Here is a 16,638-nt window from a genome sequence, read left to right as displayed (position 1 = left end):
ATTTGATTTGATTATTTTTTTTATATGGCAAGTCCTTGTACTGTCTCTTTTTGTGCCTTATATGAGCTACTTCAGGTCAACATGCTGTAAATATAAACTGATGTGCAAAGTCAGTCAGTCTTCTGATTGAAATAATTTTGTAAGATGAAACCTACATGCTGAATAGTTTTTTATATAAACACATGGTCCAATATAAATGCTGTGACTGAGATGTTTAAATGTACTTTATTTAATTTCATTGTGATTTCAGCTAATGGTACTGTTAGAAAAAGTTTTGTAAATAATGCTGTACTTTCATGATAAACTCTGTTGGAAAATGCATTTGTCTTTTAAGCACAAATTAATTTTTATTTACAATTATGATCGTCATCAAACAAATGTACTGTACATTTTATAAATTATAATTTGCGATATATATCATTTGATGAGGAAGCATTCAGACTGGAACCATGACTTTTTTAGTTAATAAAAGGTTTACCCTTTTGAATAAATGTCTTCAGTTGTCATTTTTTGTCACCAGATTAAGTATATTTAAATAATATGGATAAATTAAATAAATATATAAAGATTTTAGCCCAATCCAACAAAAACTGGAGGGAAAACCCCGATGTTGGGACTTCTGTTGATTGCGACATTTATAATTTGGTTAAACAAATTGTTTAATGACAGTAAAGACACCCAAATGTATTTAATGCAGTATGAAATGGAAATTAATGACATTAATTATAGCGGTTGGTATCAATGACCACACCATTGTACAAACCTTATAGAGATTGCTGGCAATGCAGCAAAAAAGGTAACAAGCCATTGTTTGGTTTGGTTTCACAAGATAAACCCCGTCTAGTAAGACAAACTTTTTTATATATATTTTAACATGGTTTTTCATGTTATAGGTAATATTACTATAAATTAAACACAAATAAGTACAAATTTCATTAATTTGGATCATTTAATGAGTCAAGTCTTTCTAGAACCATAAGCTTCTTAATAAGATTTATATGAAGAGGTGGAAAATGGGACAATTCGAATGCAATGCTTTGATATCCTGGAATGAAGGCCAAAGGCTTGTAAGAATCTTTGAGCAGAAATATCTTAGTTTCATTTGCTTCCATTAAAAGATGTGAATATGTTTTCATGATTGGATCCTCAAGAGTCAAATATTCTCTCTTGTAATACCTAGGAAATAGAAATAGATAGAAATAGATTTTGTTCATATTATATTAAGCGACTATACTTAATATTTTGATTTTTTACTGACCTCCAGTTACTATTAAGTTCCAGAAAACGTGAGACTCCTGTTTGTGCAGCAAGTACATCAATGTGTAATGACACATCTGTGTGAAAGGCAGCAACACAATGAAATTGCAGACATAATATTAACATTATAATAAATAAGCAATCAAATCCACACACCTGCTGTTGCTGGCTTTAATCTATGTAACTCCTGCATTGCTTTTCCTCCTGGGTAGTTGTAATAGGAAACATACAGAGAAATACTTGTGTATACTCCGTTTAACATCAAATGTCCTATCACAACTACGGAGCAAATTTTATGTATCCGTGACTTGTGGCAACTGTTCAAACTGTAACAAAACAGAAGTAATAGTAAAACACTACTTGTGAAAATATTCTAACTGCCACATAAAAGCAATGCTTGCAAAAATAAACAGGGTCAATTGACCATATGCACAGTTACTTCCTGCTTTTTGATAAGCCAGCTCAGGCATTTCCGCTGAACTGACAGCTATAGGATTTTATTCTACACTCCCTACCTTCAAGTGTGAAAAATGAAGAGAGACGCAGTGTGCTCATCTGTTCTCCCCTCATGCCACTGAAATCTAAACATCTTTTCATCTCGTTTTGTGTTTAAATATCTAAATAAACTTTAAAGCATCACTATTTATCTGACTAAATTCTGATTATAATGTAGTTCACTACAGGTTTTTCAGCTAGCTTATATCTTTGCAGAAGTTCTTCAAAAACCCTTCTTGCAAACGGACAATTTTCATTAGTTAACTTATTTTTAAGGATGAGGAGAACAGACAAGAATATAAAAATTTGTGAAAATCATACATGAAAGAGCAGCCACGAGCAGCAATTAAGTTAAACACAGGGATGGTGTAGATGATAAAACGGAGCTCCTTATGGGGTAGAAGTGAGTACAGCAGAATGAAGCCTACAACTGGGATGAACAGTGTTCTTGTCCGTCTGTCCAATAGGCCAAGGGGTATAAATAGTATTGTGCTGCCAAGAGCTCGAGGCAGTGCAGAGTAGAAGTACCAGAGAAAATGAGAGGTTTGAAGCACAGAGGAAGTCAAGGAAAGATAAAAAAAGATAATTTATTTAAAATGTGTTTCAACAAAATTTATCATGCAGCATCATGATGTTCAAGTATTAGTTTAGTTAAACATGCACAACCTTTTTTAAATAAATAAATAAAATTAAAAAAATATATATATATATATATATGCTGGTCACTTTCACTATATTTTACTTTATGTACCATGGAGGTTCAACTTAAAATTGTTTTGTAAAAGGATATTCCCCAGTTGGAGCTTTTATTCAGGACTGTGTTGTACCAGAGTACCTTACCCTCAGGCCAGAGTAGCTTGTTCCAGAATATTGTGTCAACAGTGACAGTTAGACCTACAAAAGACAAATAAACTTCAGTGTCTGTAAAGTTGTAAAGAACATCTTAGTTATTTATAGGAATATTTTACAAAAAATAAAATTATTTATTAATTTATATCAGATGTACATGATTTCTTAAGCCTAACTTAATTTTTTTTAATGAAAATATTCCTCACAACAAGCAAACCCCAAGCAATAAATTTTAACATGGCAACACATCGATAATTTCAAATCTCACTTAAGACGGTGTGTTGTGTCATAATAGCTTTTCCAGATGCACAAAAGTATCAAGTTATGAACTTCCTGTCATATTTTTAACATGCTTGGATGTGCTTGTTTTGGTTTCAATTTCACTAAATATGTTCAAAATATTAAGTTTTTTTCTGACAAAACAATTTTTTGCTTCAAAAGACATTTAGTAACCCTTTGGATTACTATCATTATGGATGTATGAGGATTTTGGCTTTAAGATTTTGGGACCTATACATAAAGTGACAGATATTGTAAAAAAAAACTTTGTGTTTAACATAAGAGCTAACAATGAATCTGTGTAAGTAAAGTAAGTAAAGTTATTTGTACTGTATGTGTGTGCGTGTGTGGACTTGGTTTTTATATGTTAGTGGGGACCTAAACCTGAATACACACCAACTCATGGGGACTCAACCAAAATTGAGGTCCCCACGGGCACAAAAGTTTATAAATTGTACAGAACGATAATTTTTGAAAATCTAAAAATGCAAAAAGTTTTCTACGATCTTTAGGTTTAGGGGTTGGGTTAGGGGATAAAATATACAGTTTGTACAGTATACAACTCATTACGCCTATGGACTGTCCCCACGGAGATGTGTGTGTGTACAGCTAAACATAACAGATAACATTAAAACATCACTGACCCAAAAATAACATGCCAGCAGGTATGGCATGGTAAAGCAACAGTAGAAAATATAGTTTCCTGCTTAGGAGCGATATCAACAACATCAGCCCAAGGAAGAGACACAGTTCAAAGCGGAAAACAATAATGACCAAAGCAGAGAGCCAAATGAAGGGGCAATGTCTCTGAGCCATCCAGGATGTAAATGCCAGCAGAACTAGACAATAAAAACACAGTTAGGAGAAAGGTCATACTAAAATTACCAAAAGTTAGGCTGCATTTTAGCATACCCTATAAAATTACCTACCTATAGGTAAAGCGAACACATTAGGGAGCGTTCTTGTGCTGTAAAACATCAGATGGAACTGTGTGGTGGAGATAAAGCAAAACAAACTGGCCACCATTGACCCAAACTGCCTCCTGACCTCTCTTTGCATATGCCACAGAGCCAGGATCACACATAGTCCAAGAATCCCTCGCACTGAACACAAAGGGCTGTGATGATATAATTCCATTGTATTATTTTATAACTGCTGCTAGCACATTATATTATACATACCGAGAATCTGAGTGTAAAGTTTTGGAGCTTGAAGGAAGGTAAGCACACATGTAATTGGTGCACTTAGGACTGATATGAATAGAGGTCCAAGAAACGTACGTGGTACCACACCAGGGAATTCATTATGATCATACTGTAAAGACAGGAATAATAAAGAATTTACTATACCTTACTTGTAATAGTGGGGCTACTACCATCTTTGTTTTGGGCATTTACTCTAATACAGCTACTGTACGTAACAGTCCTACTGTGTTTTTAAAATACTGTGATCGTATAATATTTTATATGAACTGAAAGTTTAATGCATTTGAACTTAGATGTATCAAAGAGAACAATCAGTTGTTTTTATTAGCTTACCTTTTCGAAATTGAATCGATGGTATAGGATATCATGAATAGCTTGTAAGTTAAAACTTTCCTCAACTTTGGTGTAAGGACACGTAAATAAATGCAAATAAACAATACAGACAATTAAACCCAAAAGCGTAAGCTCATTTGATGATCCTTTCCGAGCCATTGTAAGCGAGATCAAGCTGGCGCAGTGGCGCATGCTCAGCACTGTGCTAAGGAAACGAAAAAGACTGGGGGAATGGCAAAAACCAAAACAATAAATACAATGGGCGGGACTTAACGACAAGCAAGCTATCTTTAAATGGACAGGAATAATATGGAAAAATATCTTCAGTGTGTGTTTTAAATTTAATGCTTGTAAACGGTTATTGGTATCACAATTAATGTGTAAATTATCATCTAAACAGCGTCTGATAGCGGAACGATCAGTACTAGTCACGTCACGTGGTACATGTAACTTTTCACAGCGGTTATGTAAAGGGACCAATCACAATCGTTTGTGATTATTGGGTTAAAAAATGAATTTGCATTTGAAGGAAATTATCAAGACGAATTCCTTTTTGTAGAACGGTTCTCATGGAAGATTACCGTGAAAAATAACAGGAATAGAGTTATTCGGGAGAATTAACGATAAACGAAAGTTCCACAAGAGTTAACTAAACGAAAAGGTGGCGGGAAATGGGTGTGTAAACACAGGAGACTCCCGGGAAAAAACCGGGAGTGTTGGCAAATATGCTGATAACAATAAAGCATCTTGTCACGTTTGTAATAGTGAAACATAATTTGTAACCGTTTTATCAACACGTGTTTTTCGTACGTGTATTGCGACGTGCGGCACGTGGACCCCGTTCATTGGGTCATACGTTGACTGACAGTGGCACTTGTCCAATCACCAAAAGACACAATAGGATCAAGGGTCTAACGCGGAAATCCGAAAGTGTAGCTGTAAGCCGGCATGGATATATACAACTATATCAATTTGCACAACAAGCGACTTTTACGCGAGAGACTACGTTTTGATTCATGATATTTTAACCAGCTGGTGCAAGACATGAATCTTTAACTAAAGATAGTACATTTGTGTAAGAAACATGGCATTCATTTGTAGTGTTTCTCAGATGTTCTGTATTCTTTTGGCATTACCGCTTGGGTCGGTGTTTACAAAGGACTTTAAAGCGTTATGCACAACATGCAGACAAATAACCCAAAATTTTGACGAGGTACGTTTTTCTATCCATGTCTGGTTAAAATGGTTGTCTTCCAGTAAATACAAATTTGCGTCAAAATTTAAATTAAAATAGAAATGTTGCACGTTTTTTTTCTACAGTGGTTATGTATGTTGATTAAGTATAACCAAATACCTAATTCAAACGCTCCTAAATTAGAATATTTTCTCTTGTCATCACTGAAGCTAATATAATCAAATGTTGTAACTGCTGGGCAAACAAGTGTTTAATAAAAGTATTTAGGGGGACAACATAAAAATAAGGCAGATTGTAAGTTTTACTGTAAGCACAAAGAGTGTTTTCGTTGTCAGTGTCATGTGTATTTATAGTATTTTTGTAGGTCACTAGAAATTACTGCACTGAACAAGTTGCTTATAATTCATTGCAAAAATGGCGTAGAAAAGTGATGGTAGATCTAAGAAAAGCATTATACATTTGAAGTGTTATCGTAAGTGTTAGATATGTGTCCACATACTGGACATGTTAAAGATCAACCCTCCCTCCTTTTCTTCCAGGGGTTGGAAAAAACCGTAAAGCAAAATTTTGGTGGTGGAAACACAGCATGGGAAGAAAGAAAACTCTCTAAATATGAATCAAGGTAAGAAGAATAAACATTAATGACTTATCTAATTTGCAAACATATTACAGCATTCGTCTTCATAAACTGGTGTAGTGCATTATATTGATTGCCTCTGCTTGCAATCATTTATTAAAATGTATGGTTTTCTTTAGTGAGATTCGGCTAATGGAGATACTGGAGGGCTTGTGTGACAGTAGCAGTTTTGAGTGCAACCACATGGTTGAAGAACACGAAGAACACTTCGAGACCTGGTGGTTTAAGAGGTGAGGATCACAAATGGAGAATTTATGTTGTGAATGAATTTATTCTTATATTTTCTTTTATTATACTCCAGTACTCTAATGCCAGAGACATTTAGTAAAATGAGCATTTATTTATTTGTGTTTTGGCTGCAGGAAAGCAAAACACCCAGATCTGTTTAAGTGGTTTTGTATAGACACCATTAAAATGTGTTGCCCTAAAGGCTCCTTCGGCCCTGACTGCAACAGTAAGTCAATTCCGATCAGATCTTTATTGTTTGAGTCTAGAAACGGTCTGCCATTGAAATAGCACAGTAGTAATACTAACTGTATATATCGAGTACTTTCCCTTTTACTGTTGACATAATGTGCTGGATATAGAGCATACTGCACAGATAATAAATACCTCAGTGCAATGCACACTTACATGGCAGTTTATTTTCAAGTGTTATGAATGAACTGCAGCTATATGCATGCACGCACGGTGATGACGTATGTCAGCTAAAATCTCAGCCAGCTAAACCACTTCTGTTTTAATAGCGCTTTGGTAATTTGTCACCAAGCAATAACGGTATATTTACTAAAAAAAAATTAAAATTTCAGTGAACAGACAATGCCTCTGTGATCAAGCCTCGAGAAGCAAAATTTAGCTTGATACGGATGGATTTTGATGGATTTAGCTTGAAACGTATAACTTAAAGCCTTTCCCCTGTTTGGTTGTCGATGTTGATGCCCCTGTCGATGTTGGTTGTCGCAGTGTTTGGATAATTTGACTCACGTCGTTGACCGTAATCTTGAAGCGACCAAGTGAAAAACATCATTGTTCCCTATGGACGCTACGTGCGCTGGATGTAAGTAACTGAGCTGGCTGAGACAAAACGTGGAAGCGATCGTGCATAGAGCCTGTTACCATCAGATTCTTTTGACTGTTTTTTAACTAAAATGTTGTTACATAGAATTAAAATTGCCCTGTAATACTATTTAATGAATTCTTGTTTTTAAGATAAAGTTGACACCACATTCAAAGTATTCATTGTATTCAAAGTAATGTGTCAATTATTTAAAATGATCATAAGATGTCTACTGTTTCACACACATTTTCAAGCATTGTTTGTCGTAAGTATCATTTTAATATGAAAACGTCTGTAACATTGGATTGTTTTGTTTTATTTTAAGCTTGCATTGGAGGATTGGAACGACCATGTCATGGTAATGGAAAATGTGATGGAGATGGAACTAGGGATGGAAGTGGGAAGTGCAGTTGTGATAAGGGTTATGAAGGAGAGTTTTGTTTGGACTGCAGTGATGGATTTTTTAGTGAACTGAGAAATGATACCTTCTCCCTGTGCAAAGGTAAACACAAGTATCATATTTCATATTTGCTCATTTGTTCGTAGTAAAATTAGTTCCTGTTCAAGTGCAATAAGCTGCTGACATTCTTATGCTGCGTTCCCACCAGACGCGAGTGAAGCGTTAAGCGCGAGTGATTTACATGTTAAGTCAATGCAAAGATAGACATCCTGCAGCGCGAATGAGGCGATGCGAATTGAGCGTTTCGGGTGTTTGACCCGAATCAGGAGCTTGCTCTAGTAGTGACGTGATTATGACGTAGAAGGCAGAAATCCGAAACAACAATGGAGGACAAAATCATCGTCGCTGTATGTGGATACCCGGAGCTGTACGATACATCTTCTTACTTTTATCGAAACAGGAATAAAAAGATCTTGCTTGGAAGAAAGTGAGTGAGGTCGGACAATCTGGTAAGTCTCAACAAAATCCATGTCAGCCATTTCACAACGAGACTGGAGCCGCCTTGCAGAAGCCCCTCCCATGACGTGAATTCGCGTCTGTTGTGAAGTGAATTTCACTCGCGAATTTCACGTGCGAATGAAGCGAGTAAATTCAAAATGTTCAAGCATCCAACTACGCGCGAATAGCGTGATCTACCACGTCTGGTGTGAACGCTCAGTTAGACAGTGGTCATCTGAGAGATTCATTTAGTGGAAGTAGAGTTGTCTTTGCAGTGATATAGACGGTTTCATCGATGCACGCGCATGGCCCGAAGATAACTTGCGGTCTGTGTTTGTTTATCGGTCTGGCTAGTGGCTAATTAAATAAATATTTATATTTCGTTTAATTTATGTTAATATGAAGTAATATTAATATTTTATAATAATTGTATTAAATTAAAAATCCGTTGGATTTTATTGTATGTTAATTCAGAGGTCGCATTAACCGAAAATTCTCCACCATTGATGGATTTTTTATACCAGTGACGGAAAAATCTGAACAATGAGGGCAGTTTGTAATTTCCCTTTTTGTCAAGTTGGTAGCATCCAACCATTTCCTTTCATCAGAACATAATCGTAGGGACGCGCAAGTTTCCCATTCATTACTCATAAACGCCTCGTCCCATTCAGGAAAACCCATGCTGGATCAGCTGTAGTGATGAGTCGTTCTTGAACGATTCGTTCATTTTGAACGAATCTTTAATGTGACTCGGGAAGAACGAGTCGTCTCGGGGAGTGATTCGTCCAGTCGCGCATGCGCATTGCGCAACATTCTATGGGTCCTGTGACAAAAGAACGAACGACTCGGACCCAAAGACTCGAGAGGTGAACTAATCAATTCTCTTTCCGGCTCAGACGGCATTGGTAAAGCGTAGGGTGCTGTCACGTGATGAACGAACGACTCGAACCCGAAGACTCGAGAGGTGAACTAATCAATTCTCTTTCCGGCTCAGACGGCATTGGTAAAGCGTAGGGGGCTGTCACGTGATGAACGACTCGATCCCGAAGACTCGAGAGGTGAACTAATCAATTCTCTTTCCGGCTCAGACGGCATTGGTAAAGAGTAGGGGGCTGTCACTTGATGAACGAACGACTCTAACCCGAAGACTCGAGAGGTGAACTAATCAATTCTCTTTCCGGCTCAGACTGCATTGGTTTAGCTTACGAAGCTGTCACGTCATGAACGAACGAGTCAAACCCGAGGACTTATCAGATAAGAGGTGTGGTGAGCTAATCATAGACTAAAGACCCAGGTAAACAATGAATTAATCTTTTCTGTTTCTTATAGCATTATAGTTTTGTATTGTTTGTAATGTGATCAACGTTTGCATAAGTAGTAGATGTACTAGTAGTAGTGTTAGGAAAGTAACATGTAACATTTTAATTATATTTTGCTAAAATGAACGAAATGACTCAAAAAAGATTCGTTCATTTTGCTGAACGAGACTCAAAGGTCCGAGTCAGTAAAATGATCTGAACTTCCCATCACTAATCAGCGGAGACTCGCGGTGCGGAGTCAGGGGCGTGTATAAACAAGACGACTATGACGGCCCACCACCGTCTTAATTTGTTTCGCCATAGTTTCAAAACGAACTGAAAATCTTTTTGCACTTTTTATAATAACACCGCGATCTCTTAACTTTTTCCCTTCAGACAGCGATAGCAACTAGCATCATTTTGGATAAACCTTAACTTTCAGTGAGTGGAAATAAGTCTCTCTGCGTCTTCTCCTTTCATGACCTAACAGCAGCTTAAAGTTACTTGTAAGAGAATACATTAATGATTACAAAACAGCGTGTACAAGCACCTGTCATTGTTATTGACTGGACATATGATATGAACATTTGTCTGTAATTAGTATTTTATGTCTGACAACAGAAACTTTAAATATATAAACGACTTTGGCTTTATTGGGTATTAAAATACAGTAAATTCAAAGCATGTACGTCACGATGACATCACAAACATCATCTAATTGGCACGTAATATCACCTTGCACCATAGTGACTAGTAAAAATAGATTATGAGGCACTCTTCTTGTGGATGTGTAAGTTAAGTTTGGGCCACACAAGCGTGCATGCGCGCAGTAACGTTTGTATGTGTAGTTTCTTTGAAACTGTATATAGAAACATTGACTATATTTGTTTGATTGTTTTTTTTAGAGTGTCATGAGTCTTGTGTTGGCTGCTTTGGAGGTACCAGAAAAGATTGTAAGGATTGTAGGAAGGAATGGGAGAAGGACCAAGAAGGTGCATGTATTGGTAAGAACAAGATTCCCAAAGTATTGAAAAACGTAGACCAGGGAAATATGTGTGTATCAAGCAGCAACCTTCCAATCTCTTTGTGAAACAAACATGGTAGTGACTTAAACTGCAACTCAGCGATTGGCCACTAGAGCTCCAAAAAGAGAGCACAATCTCATTGAACCCCATGTTAAAATTTAACAGCAGAAAAAACAGCAGGGGCGTACCCAGAACTTTTTTTGAGGTGGCCAGGTAAGATCCAGTGATTTTATTAGGATGACCAAAAAATCCTTACAGACAGAAATTCTTTAACTTCTACTGTAATTTACACCAATTTTTCATTACACATAGTTTGCTGGTCAAAAACATACACAAAGAATGTAAAGTAAACAATTTAATTGCAATGCTTTCATGTTCTAACATTATTTTTAAATAATTTGCTAGCTATCATTTGCAGTAAGTTAGCATTTTGTATAGAAAATAAACATAGCAGTACCCCAACTTAAACTTTCGTTCAAAAAAAAGTTAATTAATGAATGAAATTCAGTTAAACAAGACTGATTTTACTGACCTGATCCTTCTGCTCGCGATGAACTTCCATGGTACACAGACAGTACACTGTCACGAAGCAGTTAGCAGCTGTTCAGCTATAGTGCTCAGACTGTTTGCGTCAGTGCGTCAGCTTATGACATCATATTAACGCAAGAGTAATGTTCTCGCATTACTTTGTGAATACGCTTAAATGATCTGCACTGCACTCCCTAAACTCCGACGCACATCTTAAAATTGCTTCGCACAACAGAGGTGGCCAGATAGGTGGCCATCCATCATTCATGTAGTTACGCCCCTGGTTTACAGCTTGGTACAAAAAAAATGTTGGTCTTTATAGCTCATTTTGCCCTTCATGACAACTGTGAGGGGGTGATTTATTTATAACTCATCCATTTGAATTATATTAAGCCTTAAAATTCTGCATAATTAGCAACCAGGCACTTCAGCTCCTGAGCTCCAACCACATCCCGCTTCTTTGCCCATTTTCGATTATCCGGGAGTGACACGCGGTGAATGGTATTATTCGGCCAACTGTTTCACATCATGTTCGGCTTCGGCCAAGAATTTTCGTTTCGGTGCATCCCTAGTTCCAAATATGGTAAGAGGCGTTACATTTACATCACACGCTTGCAGTATTCAACCGATCACAACTGAAGGAAGGAGGTATAGAATAGCGGAAAGTTGTAAAAAAGCACAAACACCCTGCATTAGAAATATTGTGGTTGTCAAAACATTTAATAACATAATTTCATTACTTTCATAAATTTTAGGTGAACTGTCCCTTTAAATTTTGAGCACGGACCCCAGACATGGACTTGTCTATTAGAATTTATTGTTAAATATTGCATTTGCAAATACGTTTGTACTTTTTATAGGCTTACCACAATCTATAAACAGAGTTTCCCATGTTGTAAATGAAGGTCTGTGAATAATTTAATGAAATGAATTTACTTGGTAACCATTTAATTAATTCACAATATGCACACATTTATTCCTTATGTTATCCCTAATAAAACGCTGAAAATGGCTCAGTTACTGTCTCTTGTCTTGTCACACTTTTAATTGTGAATTACATTACATCAATCACATAAATGACATATTTTATGTCTTAAACAGCATTTTGTAGTTTGCATCAGTGAATACTGTCGTTCAACAAAAGTTGTAAAATATTGGATGTTTAGCCAAGTTGCACTCTGAATCTTAAATGTCTTCTTTTATTTGATTGGTCACTGCTGGGCTCTCTAAACAGTAACTCCTGCCTTCTTACATTTAATTGGCCAACTTATTTTGACATTGAGGTCCACTGCTAGACCACCGAGATTTAAAAAAGTTTGCAGCACCAAAATAAATATTTTTGGGCATTTATTTAACAAATTTGATTACACACCACAGAAAAATATAGCGGGTGCGACCCTGCATGAGAAAATGGATGTGTGGCGTGAGAGCGTGAGAAAAGAGTCAATTGCGCGAGTCTTACCGCGAATGCTTGAGAGTTGGCAGCCCTGGTTAATGTGTGTTTCCTAGGGGTGTAACGATACTTCGTAGGCGCAACTGCACATTTTCTGAGGGGTATGCGAGATCAGTATTGGCGCCCCCCATCGGCCACCCCAATATAGAAAACACACAACAAATAAAAAATCCACAGACAAGTTGTATATTACCTTTGGAGTCATTCTATTTAACATCATGCGAAGGTGACAATCAGATTTGCATCTATAACAGAAGCATAAAGATTTCCTTTTACACTTTTCCAACTACTTCACAGTGTAACAGATATATAATTCTGAATAGATAAATAACAATCTGAAAAATAATTAAACAAAGGAGCAAAAAGTAGTAAAAGTACACAAAGTTTATGTTCAGACATACACAATAAATTAGGGCAGAAACTAAAGATTATTTTAATAACCATATAATTGGACGATTGTTTTTTTTATTAATCGGATAACAGGCTAAACAGTTTTTAAATTGATCTTTTGCTTATAATAACTAAATAAGATTTCAAATAAGGCTATTTATTGTATTATTTGAAAAGAGAGTTTCACTTATGTAGGCTAGAATTTTGACATTTAAAGCCTTTAACAAAAAAACTTGTCAATTTTAAACAATAAAACTTCTTTAAATACCCCAAAAATAAGTAACAATTGAGTCATAGCCCATTAGAGATTTGCTGGTGAGGAAAACATTTATTTTGATCTTTAAAGTTATACATTTAGATTATTCCCTTTCCTTCAACAAAAAGTATTATTAACATTATTTATTATTATCAGAATAAGACGAATAAGACGTATCACATGATATACTCGCGTTGTATTTTTTTGTTCTTTTCCCACTTAGGCCTACTTTAAAACAAATGCTTAGTTTGTGGTTCATTAATATTTAATAAAAACACAACAATAAAATTAGCCTACGTTAAACATACCTTTACTGTGCATTTATAATTAAAATATTATTGAAAAAAACGAAATAAGATGGATAACAGATATTATAACGCAAATAAATAAAAAATCTTTGGATTTTCCCCTTGCTTTAAGCATTTTTAGTTTGTGGTTCACATTTTATGAAAACATCATTAAAGTAAAACAAAGACAAACTCACTTACATTGAACGCTCAAATTATTTTTTTATTAACTAACGTTCTTTTGCGCTCTTGTCTCTGTCATCCTGTCAATCATTGCGCTGTTTCAGTGTCCACACGCAATATCTCCGGTGCTCTGTGCTGCGCGCTGTTTTTCAGAAGACGCAACTGCTCATGTTATGTGAAGGACATGGACCTGACGTTCAAACTGCACAGCTCGTGTAGCAGCCCGGAAGAAATAATAAAGGATGTAGCTCTGGCACTGATATTGTACGGTTTTCTTTCTTTGTTTATTGTCCTTATTAGCTTCACAACAACGTCACAACAACGTAAGAGCTAGAAAAGATGAATAAATTATATTGACATATAGCAAAATTACGAAGTCAATACTAACATTTATCCTAGCCAACATAAAATGACTCATAAATCAAGCAAATACATACAAAACAATCACAGAGTCAAGACACGTTAAGTTATATGAGTATAAATATACATGAATACCTTGTTCCCCCTTCCAACCAGGTGCTAAACAACAAAATTAAACAACAAACAGTGACTAGATGCCTAAATTCACTTGAAAGTGTCCGTAATTGTATCATAAAACTCCGTGAACGCGTGGTTCCGTGTCTCCGTCTCTATGCGATCTTCCGTGTATATCCTCTACCACGCGCGAGCGGTCCGTTTGCATTTCCGGCAAGTCGCCTTTTTTCAGAATAAGGGTCTCTAGGCAGAATAACTTAAAGCGGGCAAAATAACATTTCAAATTAAAATAGACACCACTATACTTAAGAAAATATAGAATTACGAGAAATAATATCAGAATAATTTTTGATTGTGTAAAATTTTAAAACTAATAACTGAGGGTTATTTACACTCCCACCAAATTCTGAGTGACTATGACTATTAACTGTGAGTCACGAACAATTTTACTAAACACTTACTAAGAACTGCTTAACTTAAAGGATATGTACAGAAGCTAAGCAGCTTCAAACAGCAGAACCAGCTTTTGCACTGGGCGCTCAACTACTGAAGGCTTGTTCAGGCGTTTACCATCTTTTCCCAGTTTTCTGTCTCCGAAGCACATCTTTACTCTTCTGACGAGACCATCCTTGTCAGCAACGGTTTCAATAACCCTTGCCAAGCGCCACTCATTTCTATGCACATCATCTGCTTTCTCCAAGACTATATCTCCAACCTGCAAGTTCCTTCTTGGCGTAAGCCATCGCTGTCTGGTGGAGATGTTAGACAAGTACTCCCTCAGCCAACGACTCCAGAACTGTTCTGCCAAGTACTGGACATGGCGCCATCTCTTGCGGGCATACAGGTCTTCCTTGATGAATTTACCTGGAGGCGGAAAAGCTTGTGCAGGTTTCAAAGTGAGCAGGTGATTTGGAGTCAATGGTTCGGGGCTCTTAGGATCGTTCAAATTGTCCACTGTGAGTGGTCGGCTGTTTACAATTGCCATGGCTTCATAGAAAAAGGTACGAAGAGAAGAGTCATCCAATCTTCCAGAGGATAAGGATATAGTGGCGTCAAGGACACTTCTCACAGTCCTAATTTGTCTCTCCCAAATGCCTCCGGCGTGACTTGCATGGGGTGCGTTGAAGACAAAGTCACACTGATTTTCTTCCAAGAAGGTTACCAGTCTGTCTGTGTCTATCTCCTTCAAGGTCTTTGCAAGCTCGTTCTTGGCTCCAACAAAGTTAGTACCTCGGTCGCATTTTATCTGACGCACTGTTCCTCTGATGGCGATAAAACAGCGCAGGCCATAAATAAAGGCATCAGTGGACATATCATCCAGCATCTCAATGTGGACGGCTCTACAGCAGAAACAGGTGAAAAGAAGTCCATACCTCTTGTATAATTTGCGGCCTTGCCTGGTGATAAATGGACCAAAACAGTCCATTCCACAGTAGGTGAAAGGAGGGGATGGGTCTACAAGCTCAGAGGGCAGGTCAGCCATTTTTTGTTCTACTGGAGGTCCGCGAAGCTTACGACACCTTACACACTGGCGTATGAAGGAGGCTACAGTCCTGTTTACTCCCGGAATCCAAAATCCTCTCGACCTGATGTTGTTTATATAGTAAGGCCTTTACCCTGATGTCCAGTTTTCTTGTGACAATCAGCAATCAGGAGTTTTGTAAGGTGGTGTTCCTTCGGAATTATGATTGGATTCTTAATGGAATCAGGAACAGAAGTGTTGCAGAGTCTTCCTCCCACCTTAAGTAGTCCATCGTGATCCACAAAGGCCTCAAGATAGTATAGCTTGTTGCTACAAAGTAGTTTTTTGCCCTTCCTTATCATGGATATTTCATCTGAATACACCTGATGTTGTAAGTCCATGATGATGATGCGCTTAGCATCCTCACGCTCTGCTACCGTACTGTGGTCACTCGACTTGTCCTTCCTGACTCTACGGAGTAGACGTGCTACTGCTTGGACTGCCTTGGACCATGAAGACAAGCTTGTGAGACGATCAGACAAACAGGGCCACCCTACTGCTTGAGTATTCAGGGATTTTGCCTTCTGGACTTCTGGATCTCCAATTGGCAGTTGTGTATCAACTTCTGCAGAGGGAGGTAAGTGCCTTTCCCATAATATATTAGGTCCAGTAAACCAGTTGGAGGTGACAAGATTGTCGACGCTCAGGCCTCGTGAAGCATAGTCAGCTGGATTTTCATCCGAGGAAATATATCGCCATTGTTGGGGAGTCGTACTGCGATGAATTCTCTGAACTCGGTTTGCAACAAATGTGTGGAAGCGCCGGGCTTCATTGCTAATGTACCCCAATACCACCTTGGAATCCGTCCAGAAATATGCCTCGGCATCTGCAAGATCCATCTCTTCCTTCAACATATCATCCACTGCAACTGACACAACTGCCGCAGTCAACTCTAGCCGAGGGATTGTTGTGATCTTGAGTGGGGCTACTCTGGATTTTGCCACGAGCAACGAACAATGGACATCACCCTTTTGGTTTTTGATTCTGAGGTACGAACATTGGCCATACCCACTCATG

The 16,638-nt window shown here is 37.3% G+C and overlaps 2 protein-coding genes across 5 annotated transcripts in view; one reads left to right on the top strand and one right to left on the bottom strand.

The window, feature by feature from the left end:
* Window positions 1-935: 935 nt before the first annotated feature.
* On the bottom strand, window positions 936-4,778 carry alg12 (ALG12 alpha-1,6-mannosyltransferase). Of its 2 annotated transcripts, none has more exons than XM_057328942.1 (9): window positions 4,419-4,778; window positions 4,062-4,194; window positions 3,810-3,983; window positions 3,525-3,719; window positions 2,544-2,646; window positions 2,074-2,298; window positions 1,414-1,583; window positions 1,259-1,334; window positions 936-1,176 (listed from the first exon to the last, which is right to left on the bottom strand). In XM_057328942.1, the coding sequence occupies exons 1-9, from the start codon at window positions 4,608-4,610 to the stop codon at window positions 936-938; spliced, it is 1,509 nt and encodes a 502-aa protein (XP_057184925.1). In that variant the 5' UTR covers window positions 4,611-4,778. The 2 variants fall into 2 exon arrangements, with proteins under 2 accessions (XP_057184925.1, XP_057184926.1); XM_057328943.1 differs by having other exon boundaries at window positions 2,074-2,254; window positions 2,593-2,646.
* Window positions 4,779-4,889: 111 nt separating this feature from the next.
* Window positions 4,890-16,638, top strand: part of creld2 (cysteine-rich with EGF-like domains 2) — a 35,905-nt gene continuing 24,156 nt past the window's right edge. For all 3 annotated transcript variants that reach the window (XM_057328946.1, XM_057328945.1, XM_057328944.1), the window contains exons 1-6: window positions 4,890-5,631; window positions 6,153-6,235; window positions 6,370-6,480; window positions 6,613-6,704; window positions 7,633-7,809; window positions 10,409-10,507. In XM_057328946.1, coding sequence (XP_057184929.1) covers window positions 5,503-5,631; window positions 6,153-6,235; window positions 6,370-6,480; window positions 6,613-6,704; window positions 7,633-7,809; window positions 10,409-10,507 — 691 coding nt within the window. In that variant the 5' untranslated portion in view covers window positions 4,890-5,502. The remainder of the gene's footprint in view (window positions 5,632-6,152; window positions 6,236-6,369; window positions 6,481-6,612; window positions 6,705-7,632; window positions 7,810-10,408; window positions 10,508-16,638) is intronic.

The sequence above is a fragment of the Triplophysa rosa genome, unplaced genomic scaffold (assembly GCF_024868665.1).
Source record: "Triplophysa rosa unplaced genomic scaffold, Trosa_1v2 scaffold9_ERROPOS8756747, whole genome shotgun sequence".
Lineage (NCBI taxonomy): Eukaryota > Metazoa > Chordata > Actinopteri > Cypriniformes > Nemacheilidae > Triplophysa > Triplophysa rosa.
The sequence above is the reverse complement of the archived record's forward strand: the minus strand, read 5'-3'. Positions and strand labels throughout refer to the sequence as shown.